Source organism: Mus caroli, chromosome 9 (assembly GCF_900094665.2).
Source record: "Mus caroli chromosome 9, CAROLI_EIJ_v1.1, whole genome shotgun sequence".
Classification (NCBI taxonomy): Eukaryota; Metazoa; Chordata; class Mammalia; order Rodentia; family Muridae; genus Mus; species Mus caroli.
In genome coordinates, this window is record NC_034578.1 from 20,976,275 (window position 1) to 20,995,726 (window position 19,452).

Consider the following 19,452-nt stretch of genomic DNA (forward strand, 5'->3'; position numbering starts at 1 on the left):
TCAACTTCTGTGTCCTTTTATACATGACTGTAACAAAGAAAGCAACGATCCAAGGAAGATTGTTCAAGTTCAGGAAAGCATGTAAATAAATATCAGTAAGCACCTAATAACAGAGCGGTCCTTTCTCAGAGCTTTCTTAGGTTAGACCAATTCTACAATTGTGTGGCATATACTATAGATTATATCCGAGAAAGCTCAAAAGCAAGGCAGAAAACCATATCCAGGTTCAGGGTACACTGACCTGATTGGGCAAGAATAACCCTATGCTCTTACATCCAACAAGAATAAACAGATCACATAAATTGAATCACAGGAGGTTAAATCACTTCCGAGAATGATCCAGAGATCATTGAGGTAAAAAGCCCTCTGCTTTTTTCTAGGAGCCTCTCTTACAGATCCCCAAGACACTGCTCAGCATGAGTTGTTCTTTTGATCATGTTTTGACACACTAAATGAGATGATACCTATACCTGCCATTGCTAAAGTGGCCAAGAGCCTGAGACTAGGTAGATCATAGGCCTAGGGGAAAGCCTATTACTATTATTCTGCTAATGGAACATAGCTGAAAAAATGACCTATTCCTATACCCATATACCCAATGCCTCACTTAACCCAAGTTAGAGAAGCTTCTTGCAAGTGTATGAAAATGAACACAAGACCAACATTATGACAATGTGCAGAGTGAGGCCTTGGAGCACTCAATCCTAAATGGGGTGTCTCACCAACCCCCTACACTCTGTGCCCAGGGATCTGTGCTGAAGAGGTGGAGAGACTCTAAGAGGTGTTAGGTGATGAGTGACTCCAAGGAAACTGCCTTCCAGACACAAAAGGAATAATGCATACATAAAACTCACCAAGATTGTGGTGGCATGCACAAGACCTGCATAGGTTCAAGTTACGATCCCAAAACTGAGAGGGGAAAGTGGACACAGGGTCCCACCCCTAATCAAGAAACTATCTGTAATTGGTAGCCACTAGTAAGGGGAAAATCAGTCTTCTCCAACGGCATATCACTGGGTACATCAACCACACAGAGGTTCAGTCCCCTTGAGGAGGAGGAGGTGGCCAACATAAAATGAATGCAATGGTGTGTTCTGGACTTTTCCTCTATCTTGTTTTGTTTTGTTTTGTTGCTTTTTGTATTGTTGGCTTTTGTTTGATTTTCATTTTTGTGGTTTTATGGTGGGAGTTTTATGTGTCTTGGGTTTTTTTGTTTTGTTTTTATTTCTTGTGTATTTATTATTTATTTATTTATTTATTTATTTATTTATTTATTTATTTATTTAATAAGACAGGGTTTCTCTGCATAGCCCTGGCCATCTTGGAACTCAATCTGTAGACCAAGATTTGACTCCCTCTGCCTCATGAACTGGGATTTGAGGTGTTCACCACCACTACCTGATTCACACTGCTTCTTTCGTTGCACCTTACATTATATCTTATTATATATGCAAATTACAGAAGGAAAGATATGGTTTTCACGTCTCAAAATGTTTGACTTTTCACTACCAGACCATTACAAACTTTCCTCATAGAAAGGACATCCTAACTATAATAACAGAGGCCCTACTCCCTCAGCTCGCTGCAGAAGTGGCTGATTCTAGAACTGGTGGAGAAAATGCACAAGATGAACCTGGGTAGCAGGAAACATTAGGGCATAAGGAAGTGTCCTGAAGAAAAAGCACAGTGGTGGGTATCTCAGTGGATACAGGAGGCCTTTGAAAGAGATCCCACTACTGGGGTGGGACTGGGTAACAACAAAACAAAGCAGAAATCAGGTTAAAATTCAAAGTATAAAGTAAATAGAATGAGGCCCAGCTATCACAAAGAACAAAAAAAAGACCAGTTAAAAGAAAATGGGTTCCATGTGGAAGAATTTCTAATGCTTTATGTAGACACACCACTCTGAGTACAGTGAACCTACCCAGTCCTTAAGTAAAGCTGCACAAAGCACCTCCTTCCAAAGAGCCTCAGTGGAAGGAGAGGGAGAAGAGATTCCCAGGGAAGAAACTGATCAAAATCAGTATCACCAGAGCTAAGCCATGCTGATGGCATGTGCCCCAAGGTTCTGTTATGGGAAAAATATCTGCACAATTCAAAACAGTGGACACTCACAAAAAATAAAAAATCTGGCTCATAACCCTTAAAATGGACAAGGTCTAGGTGACTTTTGAAGTTGTGAATAGACTGAACAGTCAGAAGGAAACTTACCAGAACAGAAAGGATTCTAGAATAAAAGGAGGGAACATCCATTCAAGATAAAGAGTGTCTGAGAAAGTATAAGTTACAGTTTTAAAATAGTGTATCAAAATTGGTTTATTAGCTGCAGCAAATGTCCCAACCTAATGAAGCTGAGGATTACAGAAAAAAATGTTGAGTGGTCATGTCTGACTCTGTTTTAGTTTTGTAACTTCACTGTAACATCTTTAAAACTTCCAGAATTATAAGTTCCGATCTTAAGAGCTAAAGAATGATGTCAAAAACAGCATTCAGCAATTATAAACATTTGATTTAGATCTTTTGATTTCAGGCAATAATGATTAAATCCCTGAATTATGGAATTAGATAAAAAGGAAAGAAACATTTCCCTAGAGAATAGCTAAATGGGGATAAGGCATAGGATAGGGCCTCATTAAGCAAATGCTTAGACCGTAAATAGAGTTGTGCTATTATGGAGTCTGTCCAATACTGAAATGGCTCTTGCCTAGAAAACAGTGGTCCAGTTCCACCACCAGGAACTGATTCTGATGTAGGGAGATCCTTGGAGTTGCAGTGAATGGCCAACTCTGCAAAAAGCACTTCATTTCTGGGGTGCCCTCCTCTTCATCTAGCACCTTTGAGTCACCTGTATAAGGATCAATTCTATTATCTCTATATTTTTATATTTATTTATATTATATTTATAGAACATAAGATATTCTATAACCATGTAAAAGTAAAATTTTATAATCTTTGTTACTTTCAAGTTTGAAACAATTTTAAAATTTATGATCCATTATAAATAGCACTGAAAAAAAAGTCCCTACATACCACTTACCCATCTTTTCAAAATGCTAATATTGTAGACATAGTACAATAATCAAAATGATGGCTGGACCGTTGAAGTGTTACTATTAGCTAAGCTACAGGATATATTCAATTGCTGATAGTTGTCCCACAAACATCTTTCCTCTGAAGTCCTTGGTATGCCTCGTTACCCAGGCTCCTTAGTGCCCCCAGTCCCTCATTGACAAGGCAGTTTCCCAGCCTTCCTCTCTCATGACCTCGGTCTTCGGAGAAGTGTAATAAACTATGGCAATGCCCAGGGTGGCTTCATTCAAAGTTCCTCTGCAGTCAGCTCCCAGGGTGTCTGGAAGAACTGCAATCACCAGCAAGTCCTAGAGTAGAGGGAGGAACAGGCCTACACCATTCCCTAATTGCACCCCTACCACCCCTGGCTTAGAGATAAAGGAAGGCTTTAAATCTCTTGTCTCTTTGAACACCTTCCACAGTGAGGAGCTTCTGGTCACCTAGACATCCTGTCTCATTCACAAAATCTGCTGGGAGCGTGGATGCCTAACTTGACTCATTAGGCCTGGTTAGGACCAGAAGAAACTAAAAACAATGGTCTCCAACCTTCCTTGGAGCTTGACATCAAGACCACATTATCAAGGTCAAAAGTGTCTTCTCTTACATGCTTGTTCTTCCTAAGGTAAGGTAGCATCCTCCCAACCAGACTCCCCAACAGCTGAAAAAAAAAAAACAGTCAACAGCATAGACAGGGCGGTACCATACCACCACCTAGTGTTCAAAGTAACACAGTGCAGCCATCTACCCCTGTGGGTCTGCCCATCACTGGGAATAATAAAAGGTTCACAATCTTCAAGAAGCAATACACAAAGATTTGGCAAGTTTGCTCTAATTTTCCAGTGTGACAAACCAGATTTACCAGGGAAAGACTGGAGTCTGACAATCCCTCCTCTCCTTTAAGCATGCTTTGTTCAGTTACTAACCATTCCTAATACTTCTTTTCCCTACAAATCCTTAAGTGCTGCATCCATACCAGGTCCCAGTAAACATTCCCTACACCAAGGGTTCTCAACCTATGAGACTCCACAGGGGTGGGTGACATAGCAAATATCCTGCATGTCAGATGTTTCTATTACAATTTATAGCAGTAGCAACATTACAGTTATTAAGTAGCAACAAAATAATCTTATGGTTGGGGTCACAACATGAGCAACTGCGTTAAAAGGTCACAGCATTAAGAGGACTGAGAAATGAGAAACAGTTTTGTACCTTTTTGTAAACCAAAACCTTCCCTATCGTCCCTGAAATGATCAGAGGAGAGTTTATGAAAGGCTCCTGAGCTCTTGCGTTTGTTTTTAACAAGTCTTCTAAACTGTCTACTCACCCCTAACATCAGCAAGTGCCGATCATTCTCTGCTCGGGAGTGCTCATCTTTCTGTCAGGCCTGGGATAATGGGAGTGAATGCCTACTAGTGACTTTCCTTGTTTTCACCACAGAAGGCTTGGTGCAAAACAAGCTCATCCCAATTTGCTTCAGACCTAGGAACCTCACATACTTGTTCCTAAGAATGGACTGCAAATGTTATTAAGAGTGCCCGGTGCAAAGCAGAGCAGAGCGCTATGATGTACTACCCGAATGGTCTGTGGCCAGTTAGTTACTTGTGGTGTTCTCAGTCTGGGAAACAGAAGTGACAGTGAAAGTTACAACCTTGAGTTGTTCTGAAAACATTTTAAAATGACGGTGTACAGTTAGCATGCAGCATCCTGGTTAGTTTTATAAACTTGATACAAGCTAGTTATTTGAGAAATCTCAACTGAGAAACCTCAGACTACCTGTAGGCAAGACTGTAGGGTATTTTCTTGATTAGTGATTTATGTTGGTGCACCTAGCTAATGGTGGGCAGTGCCACCCCTGGGCAAGTGGTCCTGGGTGATATAAGAAAGCAAGCTAAGGGAGCCATGACGAGCAAGCCCATAGGCAGAAACTCTTCATGCTTTCTGCATTAGATCCTGCCTCTAGGTTCCAGCTTTGAGTTCCTGCCCTGATTTCCATTCAAGGTGGACTGTAAGTGCTTTTGGTCATGGTGGCTACCACAGGACAGCAGGAATACGGCATGCTTTAAAGTATCTAGCTACTTATTTTTATTACTATGTGACTGGGCAAGATGGCCCCAAACCAGCCTCTTGGTGCTTCTGCCACGTGAATGGTGACTGGTGAAGGCCATGTGTGTTCACAGTTTTCCCGCTTGCCTCTTCTGTAGCCTTGGGTCACTGGAGAGACTCGGGCTACTGCACATCCTTCATGAACAGTGTGCAGGCAGTGAGTGGTTGATCAGTCAGGGGAAGAGTCCAAATTCAGCAGTAGGATTGGGAAGTAAGTGTTGACAAGATGACTTCCAAACTAGTCCCCAAGCCTGGGACCTCCAGGATGTACCCATTAAGTGTAGAGCAAGGACAGCTGAAGCCTGGGGCTGGCTATAGGAAGAGACGAACCTTCAGTAGGGATGAAGCCTCATTGTGCTTGGCAAACCTTCCACTTTCTAAGAGTCACTGTAAGGAATGAAGCCCCCAGAAGCTCAGCAATAGAAGCCCTGAGTGATGACTCTGCTCTCTTTAAGAGGATGATTCTCAGCAGGCTCCACGGAGGACTTTAAGAAAAGGCTTGCACAGTTCCATAACACGAAGCATTGTCGTGGATTCCTGTTTTGTATAAATGTTCCCAAATGTTTAAATCAGAACATCCACAGTGTAATGAATGCGTGAGAATGAGGTACAATAAACATGCTTTGTGCCCACCACATAGGTTACCACTACCTTGCAGTCTCAAAGCAGGACCTTCCACCAGTGGAGATGAGCCAGCTAGCCGCACCACCTTCCCAGGCAGGTTGCTAGTAAAGAACTCACTTCCCAGAGCCTGGCCCAGCTCTGCAGCTCCAGTGCCAGCATTCCAGATTCACCAAGACACCAGGCTGCCTCACCACAGTCTACTAAAATGTGAGGTGGAAATCAAGTCTTAACTATGAGGTAAAAAATGAATTATTCATTTAAAAACAAAACAAATAAACCTGCCACTGGACTACACAATTGTGGCTCTAAAATTGGTCTCCATCCTACTACTGTGTGATGTGGCTCTAAAATTGGTCTCCATCATACTACTGTGTGATATGTCTAATATCAGTAGTGATGACAGAGAGACTAATTAGTATACTGGGCTGTAGAGTCACACAATGGATCACATGTCTTCCCTCTCCAGCCCTTGAATCACCCCTTTCTTTGCCTACACATTAACAGAATCTTTCACTGGAGAAGACCTAATCCTTTCTGTCAAGTGTAAGAAACAGACCAAGTCCCTGGGGAGCATTCTAGAAAACATAATCCTAGTTGTCACTAGTCACCACTTGGCCGTCAGAGCAGTCTCTCGGCTTCTGTATATCCTTTTCTGCTGTTTGAAAAAGATCTTAAGTACCACAGCTGTTTGGAACTATACAGGTCCCTCTAAAACATGGCTGACACCTGACTAATTTTTTTTTGATTGTTAGTTTTGTTCTTACCAAGACTTACTGAAAGTAAGGCTGGCATAAGGAAATTAACAAAATAGAGATGATGATTAAAATAGGAACACAGTTACTATTTCTAGAACCCATAGTTGTTACCCTTTCTGGGCAAATCTGACCAGCATCTTCCTCCTGAGGCTCTGTCTGGGCTGAGACACAGTGTCCTGCAGTTTCCCTGTAACGACAACACTTCCACAAAAGTGTCCCCAAGATGCTGCCCCACAGCAAATTCTACAAGGCTTCTCGCTAGCTTCCAACAGAAGGAAATAAACTTATCATGGGTTTCAATAGCTCTGCATTCTTCGGCCACTACTGTAGGCACTTATGTAGGAGGCTCAGGGTCTAACACAGGAGCATGTCTGTCAGGGCCAGTTGGCCTGAAAACTAAGAGGTGCCCTTTGGAATGGAAGAAAGCCAAACTGACCTGAAAGACACTAACCTTTTAAAAAAAAACTTGTAAAATTTAAATATACTTTTGCAGGTAAATTAGTATCGAAGAACTTGAAGAACTTGAATAAATATCCCATAAGGCTGTTTATCATAATTGACTTTTTATTTAAAAAATTACAGGGAGCAATTTCCAGCATATTTTATAAAAGTTCTGCCATATCAAACATTTTGTATCACTTAATTCCAATGAAGAGCTGCCTTTTTTTTTCTCTTAAGGTACTAATTCCAACTGATGGGACATGTGCCCTTAAAATAGAAAGTTTCCATCATTTATTCAAATGTCAAAATTAATATTTTTGAGAAGTTTATTGCTTTATGGGTGGGCAAGATGCTACTAGCACATTTTAGGTAAATAAACTTTATTAAAAACTATGAGGTCATTTCTGTTTAAAACTTTCAGGATAATTCACAGAAAATAGATATATTTATTCAAAGTACACGTTGAAGGGCTGGCCATCTAGCTATGAACATTTAAAGGTGTAGCAGCTCTTTAAAGAAATAATACACAGTGGTTCTGCTTGGCGCACTATACATAATTGAAATGAATAAAGCTGGAAGACCAGTACTGTTAGCAATGCTATGTTGTTAGGATCTTTAAACAAACAAAGAAAAATCACAAGCTTAGTAGTCCATTTGTGCTTAAAATATTCATATGCATGAGAAGCTTAAAGAAAAGACCTCTGTACATGATAATCAAAAAAAAAGTTATACATTGTTTTTAAATTGCACTGTTATTTAAACCGCTTTCCTAAAGTCAAACCCTCCTTTGCAGCTGGCACAGTTTTTTAGGTCTAATTGGCAACTTGGGGAGGCCCCTCTGGTATTAGTGAAGTAAAAAAGGTGGTGATAAAAGACCAAGCTGAAGCCATTAACCCAGGCCTTTGAGCTGCACTGGCATCTTCACCTGCATCTTCTCCACTCTCATCTTCAAGTCCATCATCCATAAGGCGCTCCTTTCAAACAACATAAACATACTCCTGAGTAATCCGTACCACAAACACAAACCTATAGCAGCAGAGGGCTAATACTCTGTAGCAAGAAGAGATCTGGGTGTGTCAGTCTAGTGGTAGATCCAGGACCATTAGTGATCTTTGTGAAGTCTAGCATTTATAAATTATGCAGTGTGCAAATAACTGCCAATATAATACATTTTACCACAGGCATAATTTTCCTTCCAGATGGTTTTTGGAAGCTAATCCTTCCTACTTATCCTAACATAAGCTATGACTGACTGTACTATATGTTAAGAGCCCAAATGAATCTACCACAGTTTCCACATTAGCTTTTCTCCGTGTGCTTCCCACAGGTATCTACGGAGCATCCAAGGCCTGTCATTTCTGTCTCAGGTAGGGCTGAGGACTGTCTACCTTTAAAATCTACACAAACATCCATAACCTACCATTTCTTCAAGTTCTAGATTGTTTGCATTATGCCCGTCATTGTTAGCGTCCACATTGTTGGGAGCCTGTTGCTGACCGCCTTCTTGCCTGAACGGAAACCATCCAGCTTGGTGTCTGTTCAGTAAAATAAAAAGAAGAGAAGCCATAGTCACTTGTAACCCAATAAAATAATGTCCCTCAAGAAAAAAAAAAAACTATCAGAGCTATGATAAATGATAAAAACAAGTATCTTCCCTCAAGCCAGGGAATTTCTCAAGGTAATAAAAGCAAAACAAAACCCAATTCAAATCTAAAAGCTTACTGTGGACATAACTGGCTCAGTGTGACACTCTAAATCACAAAATCTTTTGGGGCTTTTTTTTTTTTTTTAATAAAATATAACCAGGTATTTTTCTTTGCCCCTTCAGAGAAGGCAAGGCCAGGGAAAAAATAAAACAATCTACTTATAAAAAAAGAGTGATCTACATTTGTAAGACTTAATATTGATAAATACAACTTAAAAGAACATCCTTGCTGGGCAGTGGTGGCGCACACCTTTAATCCCAGCACTCGGGAGGCAGAGGCAGGCAGATTTCTGAGTTCGAGGCTAGCCTGGTCTACAGAGTGAGTTCCAGGACAGCCAGGGCTACACAGAGAAACCCTGTCTCGAAAAACCAAAAAAAAAAAAGAAAAAANAAAAAAAAAAAAGAAAAAAGAGAACATCCTTCTGAGAGCGCTTATCATATATTTGAGTTCTAAATAACTGGCTTTCTGTGAATCATGGAATTAAAAATTTATATAAAATATGATAAACAAAATCTCTGCTTTTAACTATTCTGATAAATATTTTTACACAATTCCTCCTGTCCTTGCTTTTGTGTAGCATCAATATGCCAGATACATGAAGGCCAGGATTAAAACTCCTCCATTCAGCATTTCTAACTGACTATGTTATGCCAGAGTCTGTGGTCAACAGTTTCGAAAGTAATTAAGAGAAATCACAAACAGTTAATATCTGTCACTCACAAATAAACCAGCAGCATGGCTCCCATTACCATGATAAACCGACTGAAAGAGGAATAGAAGTACACGATGCTGAGAAGGACGGCAGCTCGGGAGAGCGTGTACACCCAGTCCAGCCAGTCGCGGTTCAAGTCTTCTTCATTCAGCACTGGGCCGCCCTGTGCATTCATTTGAACATTCTCATTCATGGGCCCATTTTCTTGGGCCACTAGGTTGGGAGCTGGTGGAGGCTCTTCTCCAGGAACATGTGCCAAATTTAGAGGTGACGATGCAGCACGCTGGGCTGAGCCGGCACTTGATGTGGCCTGAGCTGAAACTGCAGCTTGACTGAAACAGTCATCAAAATATTAAAAAAACAAAAACAAAACCCTTTACCATACTTTGTATTTTTAAATGTCTTGGGTATTATAAAATTATAAATTGTATAACCGTAATCTCCAGTACCACAGTATTCTTGCTCTGTATTTCTGAGAAAGCAGTTTCCAGTGGAATAGTGGAACTAGTGAAGGCCTTCTCTTAGCCTGGCCATCTAAGACCACACTGAGAGGAGGAAGAAATAACCAAATATTCTGGTTAAAACACTTCCAAGCTGAAATTAATCTTTCAATTCATTTTATTATTCTACATGGGATAATACCTCAGAGCTGCCAAATTCCTCTCAGGCCACACTTTGGGATACTTGTTTAAATATGGATTTAAACATTAAATAAATCTTAGGAGAAAAAAAAATCATTCCTTAACCTCAACCCTGGTTTTTGGGCAATTCCATTTGAGGATCACTGGTTCCTGTCACCTTAGAAAGACTGTGTCCTGAAAGATGCTGATAATGTGACTTGTGTAAGTCAAAACAGGGTTAGCAAGATGGCCACCAGAGTGCAATCCCTGGGATTCACATGATGGAAAGAAACAATCACACAAGCTGCCTTCTGCTTCTACATGTAGGACACAGTATACATGCATGTGTGTGCATACACACACACACACAACAATAAATAAGTAAATAAATATAAATAAATAAATACAAATAAAATGTAATTTTAAGAAATTATGTCGTTTAGCTGGTACAGTGAAAGCCCAGGGCTCCGTATCTAGCACCACATAAAACTGGGCATGGTAGCATGCACGAGCCTACAGTCCCTGCTTTGGGGAGCCAGAAGCCATTCAAACAACTGTTGGAGGCCATGTTTGCCTAAAAAGTCATTCTGAGGCCAACCTTGGCTATAAACAACCTTGTCTCACAAAGAAAAATAATATTTCCCTAGAAAAATAGTAACATGGATGGGCTTTGCTTTAAATTATAACCAAAGAGAGAAGCTGTAGAATAAGACTGGCACAGCTTTATAATACTGAGGCGAAAACACGGGTACGCAGGGATTCTTTACTCATTTTGTATTGTGTGTTTTGTTTTACTACTACGTATTTTTAAATGCTTAAACTGTTGATAAAGTTAGTCAAGGTACCTAAGGAAAATTAAGGAAATGATATTCCCTAGGCTATAAATTCCAATTTAAACCAATGTGCTACGGAGGACCTTGTTTCTAAATAAGCCTTTTTGTTTCTAAAACATTTATCTTGTGACCACTCCGATACACGGGTGAGCTATACTCTAAAGGTAAGAAGCTGAGATTCAAAAGTGGAATGATGCACACACAGTAATCTGACTCAACAGTAAGTTAGAGTGGGGTCTTACTCACCTTACACGGTTTGCATGGAGGTCACAAGCAAGCAGAAGGCAGAAAACAGTACAAAGGCATCACTAAATGATAGCTGACCATGACAACATAAGAAGTACAAATAACCTCCCTGAAGCCAGTGTTTATTTATGCAGGTAAGCTGTGTGTGTGTGTGTGTGTGTGTGTGTGTGTACAGGCTGGAGGAAAGAAAGTCAAGTCAGAAGACATTTGGAGGGAACAAAAGCCTGATTCAGTAGTAAGAAAGTTATGTGAAGTAGGATATAGTTGTGGTATGACATTAAAAAAAAAAAAGGCAGCTACTGTGAAGTAAAACAGATTTAAAATGAAAAGGATCTGGCTGAAATTTTGGAAGCAGGATTCAAAGAAAGAACGAAGCTCAGTTATATCTGTGTAAGATATTAGGTTCAGGGATAACAGAAGCTACACTCTACATGGTTAAGGCCAAGAGCTATCCTGACAACGACCAGGGGAAGTTTCACTGACAAAGAAGTCAGAAGGAAAGGTACTTAAAGAATGAAGGAGCCAAAGCTTAGGTGTTCTGACCTTAGAGCAAAAGCCACTACCCTACGGGAACAGAGCAGCAATGCAAGAAGCACAGAAGGGAAAGGACTGACAACTGCAGCCATGGAAGAACGGCATCTAAGAGCACACCCAGAGTCCTGGGTGTCAGCAGGCACACAGCAGGCAGGAAGGTCAGGATCTGTCAACCTGAGCAAGAAATGCAGCTGTTAAAAGGAAGAGACGGCAGACACTATTGAATATGCCAGAAAGATTTTGCTGAAGGGACCCTGTTATAGCTGTCTCATATGAGGCTGTGCCAGTGCCTGGCAAATACAGAAGTGGATGCTCACAGTCAACTATTGGATGGAACGCAGGGCCCCCAATGGAGAAGCTAGAGAAAGCACCCAAGGAGCTGAAGGGGTCTGCAACCCTATAGGTGGAGCAACAATATGAACTAACCAGTACCCTCAGAGCTCGTGTCTCTAGCTGCATATGTAGCAGATGGCCTAGTTGGCCATCAATGGGAAGAGAGGTCCCTTGGTATTGCAAACTTTATATGCCCCAGTACAGGGGAACACCAGGGCCAAGAAGCAGAGTGGGTGGGTAGGGGAGCAGGGCGGAGGGAGGGTATAGGGAACTTTTGGGATAGCATTTGAAATGTATATAAAGAAAATATCTAATAAAAAAATTAAAGAAAAAGGAAGAGGCGGGGTGATGAGAGAGATAGAGAGGAGGGCATATAGACAGAAGATACAGAACGGCAGCTGGTCAGTGTGGCATGGTGTACAGGATGAGGCTGAATGGAGAGCAAAGCAGTCATGCCTCAGAGATGAGATGCCTACTTCCTCCGGCCACAGTCAAGCATGAGTGCGGCGACCGTGTGTGTCACACTGAGCCCTATACTTCCTATGGCCCCTTTCCCTTTGACTTTTTGTCTCCATATGGATCTGCAGCCTGTCAGGGAAAACTCTTTGTATCATTTTTTTTTTTTAAGTATCTGAATACTGCTAAATGATATCAGGGGCATGAAGAAGGGAATTCGAACAGGTCTGGCTGATGTGAAACAGAGGGGAATGCTTTTGTCCATTCGCCAATTAAAGTAGGTGTCTCCTGAGTTTATAAATTCCTTCTTGGTAACTTTGAAGTAACCAAGTGATAACAACAAGTACAATCCAGATCGACTTAGCTAAGGTAAGAGAGGACGTAAGGCAGTGAACTCAGACATACTTACTATTGCATATAATACTGATGAGCGTACATCTGCTGCCACCACAGCATCTGCAGTGGGCTGAGCGCAGGGTACACTGGGAACCCAGGGGGTACACCTTGCCCAGGAAACTGGTGATCCACATTTCTGTAGTAAAGAATAAATGAAGCCTTTTAATGTGTAAGGAAAAAAAAAACATTTTTCTGAACTGATTTGTGAACTGTAAATCAACCACTGATAATATTTTTAAATCTTACTGATTTTCAATATTCTTCAAATAACACAATACATTTTACCTAAGTTGGCCCTGGGCCCAAGTATATATAGAGAAAATAAGTCACCCACAAAAATATGTAGCAAGTGTGAGCAAAGTCAAGAATACTTTGATTTTTAAGTACATTCCCTTTAAGAATCAAAACTATCAAATAAATTTCATGACATATTAAATTTTTGAGGAATAGTCATAGCCAAGTAATAAAATTTTATTAAAAATACAGCAGCCAAATAATTTAAACTAGTATAAACATTCAAATACAAACATTTCAAATATAAACTGCCCTTTAAAGAGCCAAGAGTGAAGACCATACTTCTAAATATGGTTTCAAAATAAGTTAAAGTTCTATTAATTTAACAAAACTTGTGAAAAGGCACTATTAACTTCCTTATGCTTCTGTTTCCCTAATTCTGAAATGGAATCCTCCTTTAAATGTTGTCACTCTGTATTCAATAAACACTAGTTTTGTGATCTGAATGTAAAATGTCCCAGGCAGGAGGCTGGAGAGATGGCTCAGTGGTTAAGAACACTGACTGCTCTTCTAGAGGTCCTGAGTTCAAATCCCAGCAACCACATAGTGGTTCACAACCATCTGTAATGAGATCTGATGCATTCTTCTGGGGTGTCTGAAGACAGCTACAGTGTATGTATATATAATAAATATATCTTTAAAAAGAAATGTCCCAGGCATGCTCATGAACACTTGGTCCCCAGCTGGTGGCACTGGATTAGGAAGTTTTGGAACCCTTAGAAGATGTAACCTTGCTGGAGAAAATAAGACAAGGGGAGAGTGTCCTAGCCCAGCCCCACTTCAGGTACTTCAGATCCACTGTGACCAGCTACCTGAAACTTCTGCAACTGTGCCTTCCCCGCCTCCGACTGTGAGTCAAATTAAACCCTTCCTCCCTTAAGTTGCTTGTCAAATATTTGATCATAGCAAAGAAGAAAGTTATAGTTAACCAGTTCTGCTTTTGTTCCCCAGACCTTAGAAAAGACTGTAACTCTAAAATATGTAATTTAAGAATTAGCAATAAAAATGCCATTCTGCTATACGTATAGATCAATGTCTTTTGCAACCGTCTTCAGAGGCTGCAGTCAATAGAAGCAAAACAGATTCACAACAAACTGCAGAGAGTGGAAGACCTCGAAACACTCAGTCCTGATTGGGATGCCTCCATCAAACCCTACCCTCAGAGCTCAGGGAACTTATGGAGAAGGAGATAGAGAGACTGCAAGAGCTAGTGGCGATAGAGGAGACCAAGGAAACAAGGCCTTCCTAACATGCCAGGACTGATACACACAGGAACTCATAAAGACATGGATCTAACCCAAATGGGGTCCCACGGCTGGGAAGGAGAGATCACAAGCTCCACTACTAACTCAAAATCTATCTTCTCCAACTGATAATAACCACTCACAAATGAAAAACTGGTCTGTTCCAGTGAAGGCTCACTAGACAGTCAAACAACTCTTTTTTTTTTTTTCTTTTTTTTGGTTTTTTGAGACAGGGTTTCTCTGTGTAGCCCTGGCTGTCCTGGAACTCACTCTGTAGACCAGGCTGGCCTTTAACTCAGAAATCCACCTGCCTCTGCCTCCCGAGTGCTGGGATTAAAGGCTCGTGCCACCACTGCCCGGCATAGTCAAACAACTCTTAAAGCCAGACCCCATGCCAGAAGTAGAGAGCCAAAACCAAACAAACTGAATGATATTTGTAGAGGCTCCTTGTTTCATTATGATTTGTGTGGCCACCAGTTTTAATTTTTCCCCTTTCTTTCCTTCTTCCTTTTTTCCTTATAGGTCTTTGCCTATAAATTACAGTTTTTATAGAATTTATTTTTGTGTGTGTGAATATGTGAGTCTCTGCATCTCCATTGTATTTCTTGTGCTTTTTCTTTGTTTGGTTGGTTTTTTGTTTTTTGTTTGGTAGTTTTATTTGCTTCGTCTTATTCCAGTTTGTTTGCTGCTGCTGCTGCTATTGTTGTTATCATTTACATGTCTGTCTGTCTTCTAATGACAGAGAGTAAGGACGGTGTGTAGATTAGGGTCAGTAGGGAGTAGAAAAGGACCTGGGAGGAGTTGAAAGAGGAGAAACTGTGAGTGTATGAAATCAAAAATCTATTTTCAATTTAAAAAAAAAATACTTAGAGGTATTCGTACAAACCAAAACAACTATGGGGTACATACATACACCAGTAAGCAGCACTTGTGAATGTGTTATAACTCTTTTATTTTCTTTTGTTTGTGCATGTATCTACATGTATATGCACATTTGTTAATATAGCATGCACAGATGTGCATGTTTGTGTGTGACCGGGGGAGGGAGGGGACTATGGAGAGGTCAAAGGTCAGCATTGGGTGCCTTCCCCTGTTGCTCATCACCTCCCTTTTTCTCTAAGAGGGTCTTCCGCTGAGCCTGGAGCTGACCAATCCACCTAGAGTGGCCCACAGCCACTCCAGGGATCTACTTATCTCTACCACTGCCTTGGCCAGCCCCACTCCCAGATCTGGGCATACAGACAGTAGCACTAGCTCTTACGTGGGTACAGGGGATCTACTCCAATTTTCTCAGCTCTGAAAAATGTAGACTTTTAAAGAGAAACTTTTTCCTTCCCTTTATCTTAGAGAGAGAAAATCCAGTCCTGTCATTCTAAAGTTAACACAATAGAGATGTTTGAGGTTGTATTTCTTATTAATAGCAGGAATTCAGGCAGCTCTATTTCCAGGTAGATGCTCTCTACAGGTAGAATACTAATAAAGTTGAAAATATGTCCCTCAACAGTTTAGTCTCTCCAAAATGTCCTAAACTAGGGCTCTACAATCAACAACTCCTTACTGGGCCATGGTGGCACATGCCTTGAGTCCCAGTACTAGGCAAGTAGAGGCAGGCAGATTTCTGTGAGTTCAAGGCCAGCCTGGCTACAGAGTGAGCTCCAGGACAGCAAGGGCTATACCAAGAAACCTTGTCTCAAAAAACCAAAAATGATAGACAGACAGACAGATAGACAGGAAAAAAACAAAAACAAACCCAGAACCTATTGATCTCTTAGGGCACCAAATACAAATTAAAACAATGACAGCCTTTGTTTATTTCCTAAGTTAGAAGACATTAAAGTACCTAGTATTATTTCAGACCCTGCTGAACACACTCACCCTAGTACTGACAAAGAGCACATGTGAAATCCATCTCTTTGATTGCTATTGACAGTAACTTCCCATCTTTGCTTCTGAGTCACTACACTCACTTGTCATAGCTTCCTAACAGCTTCCTTTTCCTACTAACAGAGACACAATGACAATAGGTCATTGACTTAAAGCTACAGAAAGCTCTGGCACTCACCTCCATGTTAAAACTGTTCTTAATTCCTGAGACTGCTTGCTCACTGACCTATCTACTTTGACCCATGTGTAACATCAAAGATTTCATCCAAAATACGAGATAGTCAAAATATAACAACAAAAAAAAGATACGTGCGTAAGCTATTCACCATGCAACTATTAAACAGCAAGGCTGGAAATTACTCAAATATTTATCAATAAAAGAGTAGGTATTATAATCATTTATTTAATAGCAAAGACTGGAAATAATTCAAATATTTGTCAATAAGTATTAATAATCATGTACCTACTGAATTACTATGTAGCTAGAGAAATAAATGAGCATCTCTATACATTTCTTTGAGTAACCTTTTCAACATTTTCTTTAAAAGCAAGATATAGAAAAGTATGTACAATATGCTATACTTTGTATTAGAATGAGAATATACTTGAATTCATATAAGTATATAAAAAGTACACAAACAGAAGGAGTTTTCTTGAATTTTCCACCATAAAGCAATGGAAATTAAACTACAAAACAATGAAAACAATTTAAAAAAATATGTTAAGGAAAGAACAGGAAGAAGCCGAATGAAGCAGGTATTGAAATGTGTCTGAATAGTAGACTCATAAAATCATTTCATACAACTGAGAAAAGCTACCTCATAGAGAAAATACAGCAAACTGGAATAGCACAAAGAAATAAACTTTTAAATCAACTTGATAATGTAATCCCCACATAGAACTATGGATTAAACTTTTAAAATTTTTTCTTAGACTTATTTATGTATATCAATGTTTATGTATACAGTGTTTATGTATGTGTACTATACACATGCCTGGTACTTGCAGAGATATAAGAGGGCATCAGATCCCCTGGATGTGGAATTACAGATGGTTGTAAGCCACTATGTGGGTGCTGGGAACTGAATCCAGGTCCTCTGTAGGAGCAACAAATATTCATAACCATTGAGACACCTCTCCAGCACCTAAAACTATATTATTAAAAATACTTCCCCCCACTGCCAAAGACCTTAAACATCCTCCTGGTCTTAGTTTTTGGAAGCAATTTACATAATAAGTGAACTTGACTTTCACTTTGGGAACAGAAACAACTTTTTCTATATTTGATTGTATTTTTTTCTTAATATCTTCTACACAACTAAGTCTTCTGGTGTCTTGAGAGCTTTTTCTTGTTTTGTTTAGATTCTTGCCTTTTTTTTTTATCTGATTTGAGGTGAAGCTTTTTATTTTTGTTTTTTGTTTGTTTGTTTTGGATGGAGTATATCATGAATTTCTTCAGCACTTCTGTAGTTTCTTAATCAAGATCCCCATCACTGTAATCCAGATGACTAGAAGAGTTTTGTACCCTCTACACTATCTTCTGACTCCATACCTCTGTCCACAGCTACTATACTGCGTGTTGTCCCCATGTACAGTGACTCACAGTTTAGCCTTAGCAGCATAGGTGGTGCAATTAGAACCTGTCTACATCCCCATCTTCTCAGGCAGCACAAACCATCCTCACTACCCTGCCCCAGTAGTCTCCATAGCCATGAGCCAAAATAAATTAATGCTCCTTTATGCTGCTTTAGCCAGGTTTCTACTGGAATAACAAGAAAAGTAACTACAGAAAACCGGTACCAAGAAGTACGGCCACTGTTCTGACTAACATCACCATGTAGGACATAGGTTGGTAAAGGAATACGGACAAGTTTCTAGCTGCAGGTTAAGAAGCAACAGATTATTCCAGTTTGAGTTCACAGGATCAAAATATTAATAGAAATACAGACAGGGAAGGTTGTGCTCATGAGGTTTCCATGAGGACCAAGTGCTCGTTTGGGCACTTTGTGATATACTGAGATCTCATAGGTGCAGCTTCCCTGTTATCCATAGATGACACTATCTCGAAGCAGATGTCTTGGCCCTCTAGCTCTTACAATCTTTCTGCCCCTTCTTGCACTGTATTTCTTGAGCCTTCATTATAGGGGTGGATTTACAGAAATATCAGTTGGGGGTGAGAGCCTATAATCAGCTGCTTATGCATAGTGACTAGCTGTAGATGTTTCTAATGGTCTCCAGTTTGTGCAAAAAGCAGCGTCTTTGAGGAGAGGAGAGTGTGTATAAGTATAACTGTATACTAGAATACAGTTAGAAAATATATTTATTACTTTAAGAAAGTAGGAGTAGTAGGTTCTCCTTTAGGGTCCATGTTTTCACCAGTCACAGGTAATGGGCTAGGTCTGATGTACCAGGCATGAATTCCTTCCTATCAAGTGGGTCTTAAGTCCTATTAGACAGCTGATGGTTACCCCCAAAATATAAGTACACTTTAGAGATAGCTTGCTATTCTGATCATTGTTATGTTTCATAGGCATTACAACTGTTTAGAATATTGATTGCAGTTTTCCCTTTGCAGTTTGCATTGCACAGCTGCTCTGATACTGTGAGAGCTAGTCCTCAGGAAGGGGCTTCAAGGTTAGATCCAGCTCGATTCCACAAAGTCCTGTGTCCAAGGTGTGTGGTGTCTTCAACAGGACCCTCGTACTTTCAGATCTGGAAGCCAGGTGAGGACAATGATAATAGTCCATATTTTGGGGTGAGTCTCTAGGGTCCATCTGACCAATAATGAAGGGAGGTTTTCCATGCCTCACACTGGGGTTGTTCTCAGTCTCTAGTTTTTGGGGTGGAGGACACTGCCAATCTAAATGGCATATCTTCTTTTATTTAAAAAGTAGAGGTATGCCCTTAATATCTTGAAATTACCCATGGTAGGAGCACTCATATCATAGGAATGCTGATACTTTACTACCCCAGTACTACTGAGAGTTCGAGAGACTTAGTCAAACAGCAATAAAATGCTACAGGCAGCAAGGCTTTACATGAGCTTAGGACTTAAGTTTATCTCCGTACATCCCAAGGAACCTGATACACCAACAGAAAAACATGTGCCAGACCTAAACTCAACCTACAGCCTGAATCCAGCAGATCTGTTCTAGGTGACAAAGAGACCTGTGAGCAAGAAAATAAAATGTCCTGAACACTA

The 19,452-nt window shown here is 40.3% G+C and overlaps 1 protein-coding gene across 2 annotated transcripts in view; it reads right to left on the bottom strand.

Moving 5' to 3' along the window:
- Positions 1-7,355: 7,355 nt before the first annotated feature.
- Positions 7,356-19,452, bottom strand: part of Herpud2 (HERPUD family member 2) — a 51,651-nt gene continuing 39,554 nt past the window's right edge. Inside the window, exons 5-8 of one of the 2 annotated variants that reach the window (XM_021172410.1) lie at positions 12,842-12,964; positions 9,419-9,742; positions 8,413-8,527; positions 7,356-7,966 (exon numbers count right to left, since the gene is read on the bottom strand). In XM_021172410.1, the coding sequence (XP_021028069.1) occupies positions 7,805-7,966; positions 8,413-8,527; positions 9,419-9,742; positions 12,842-12,964 (724 nt within the window). In that variant the 3' untranslated portion in view covers positions 7,356-7,804. The remainder of the gene's footprint in view (positions 7,967-8,412; positions 8,528-9,418; positions 9,743-12,841; positions 12,965-19,452) is intronic. The other variant, XM_029481476.1, reaches the window with a different exon arrangement.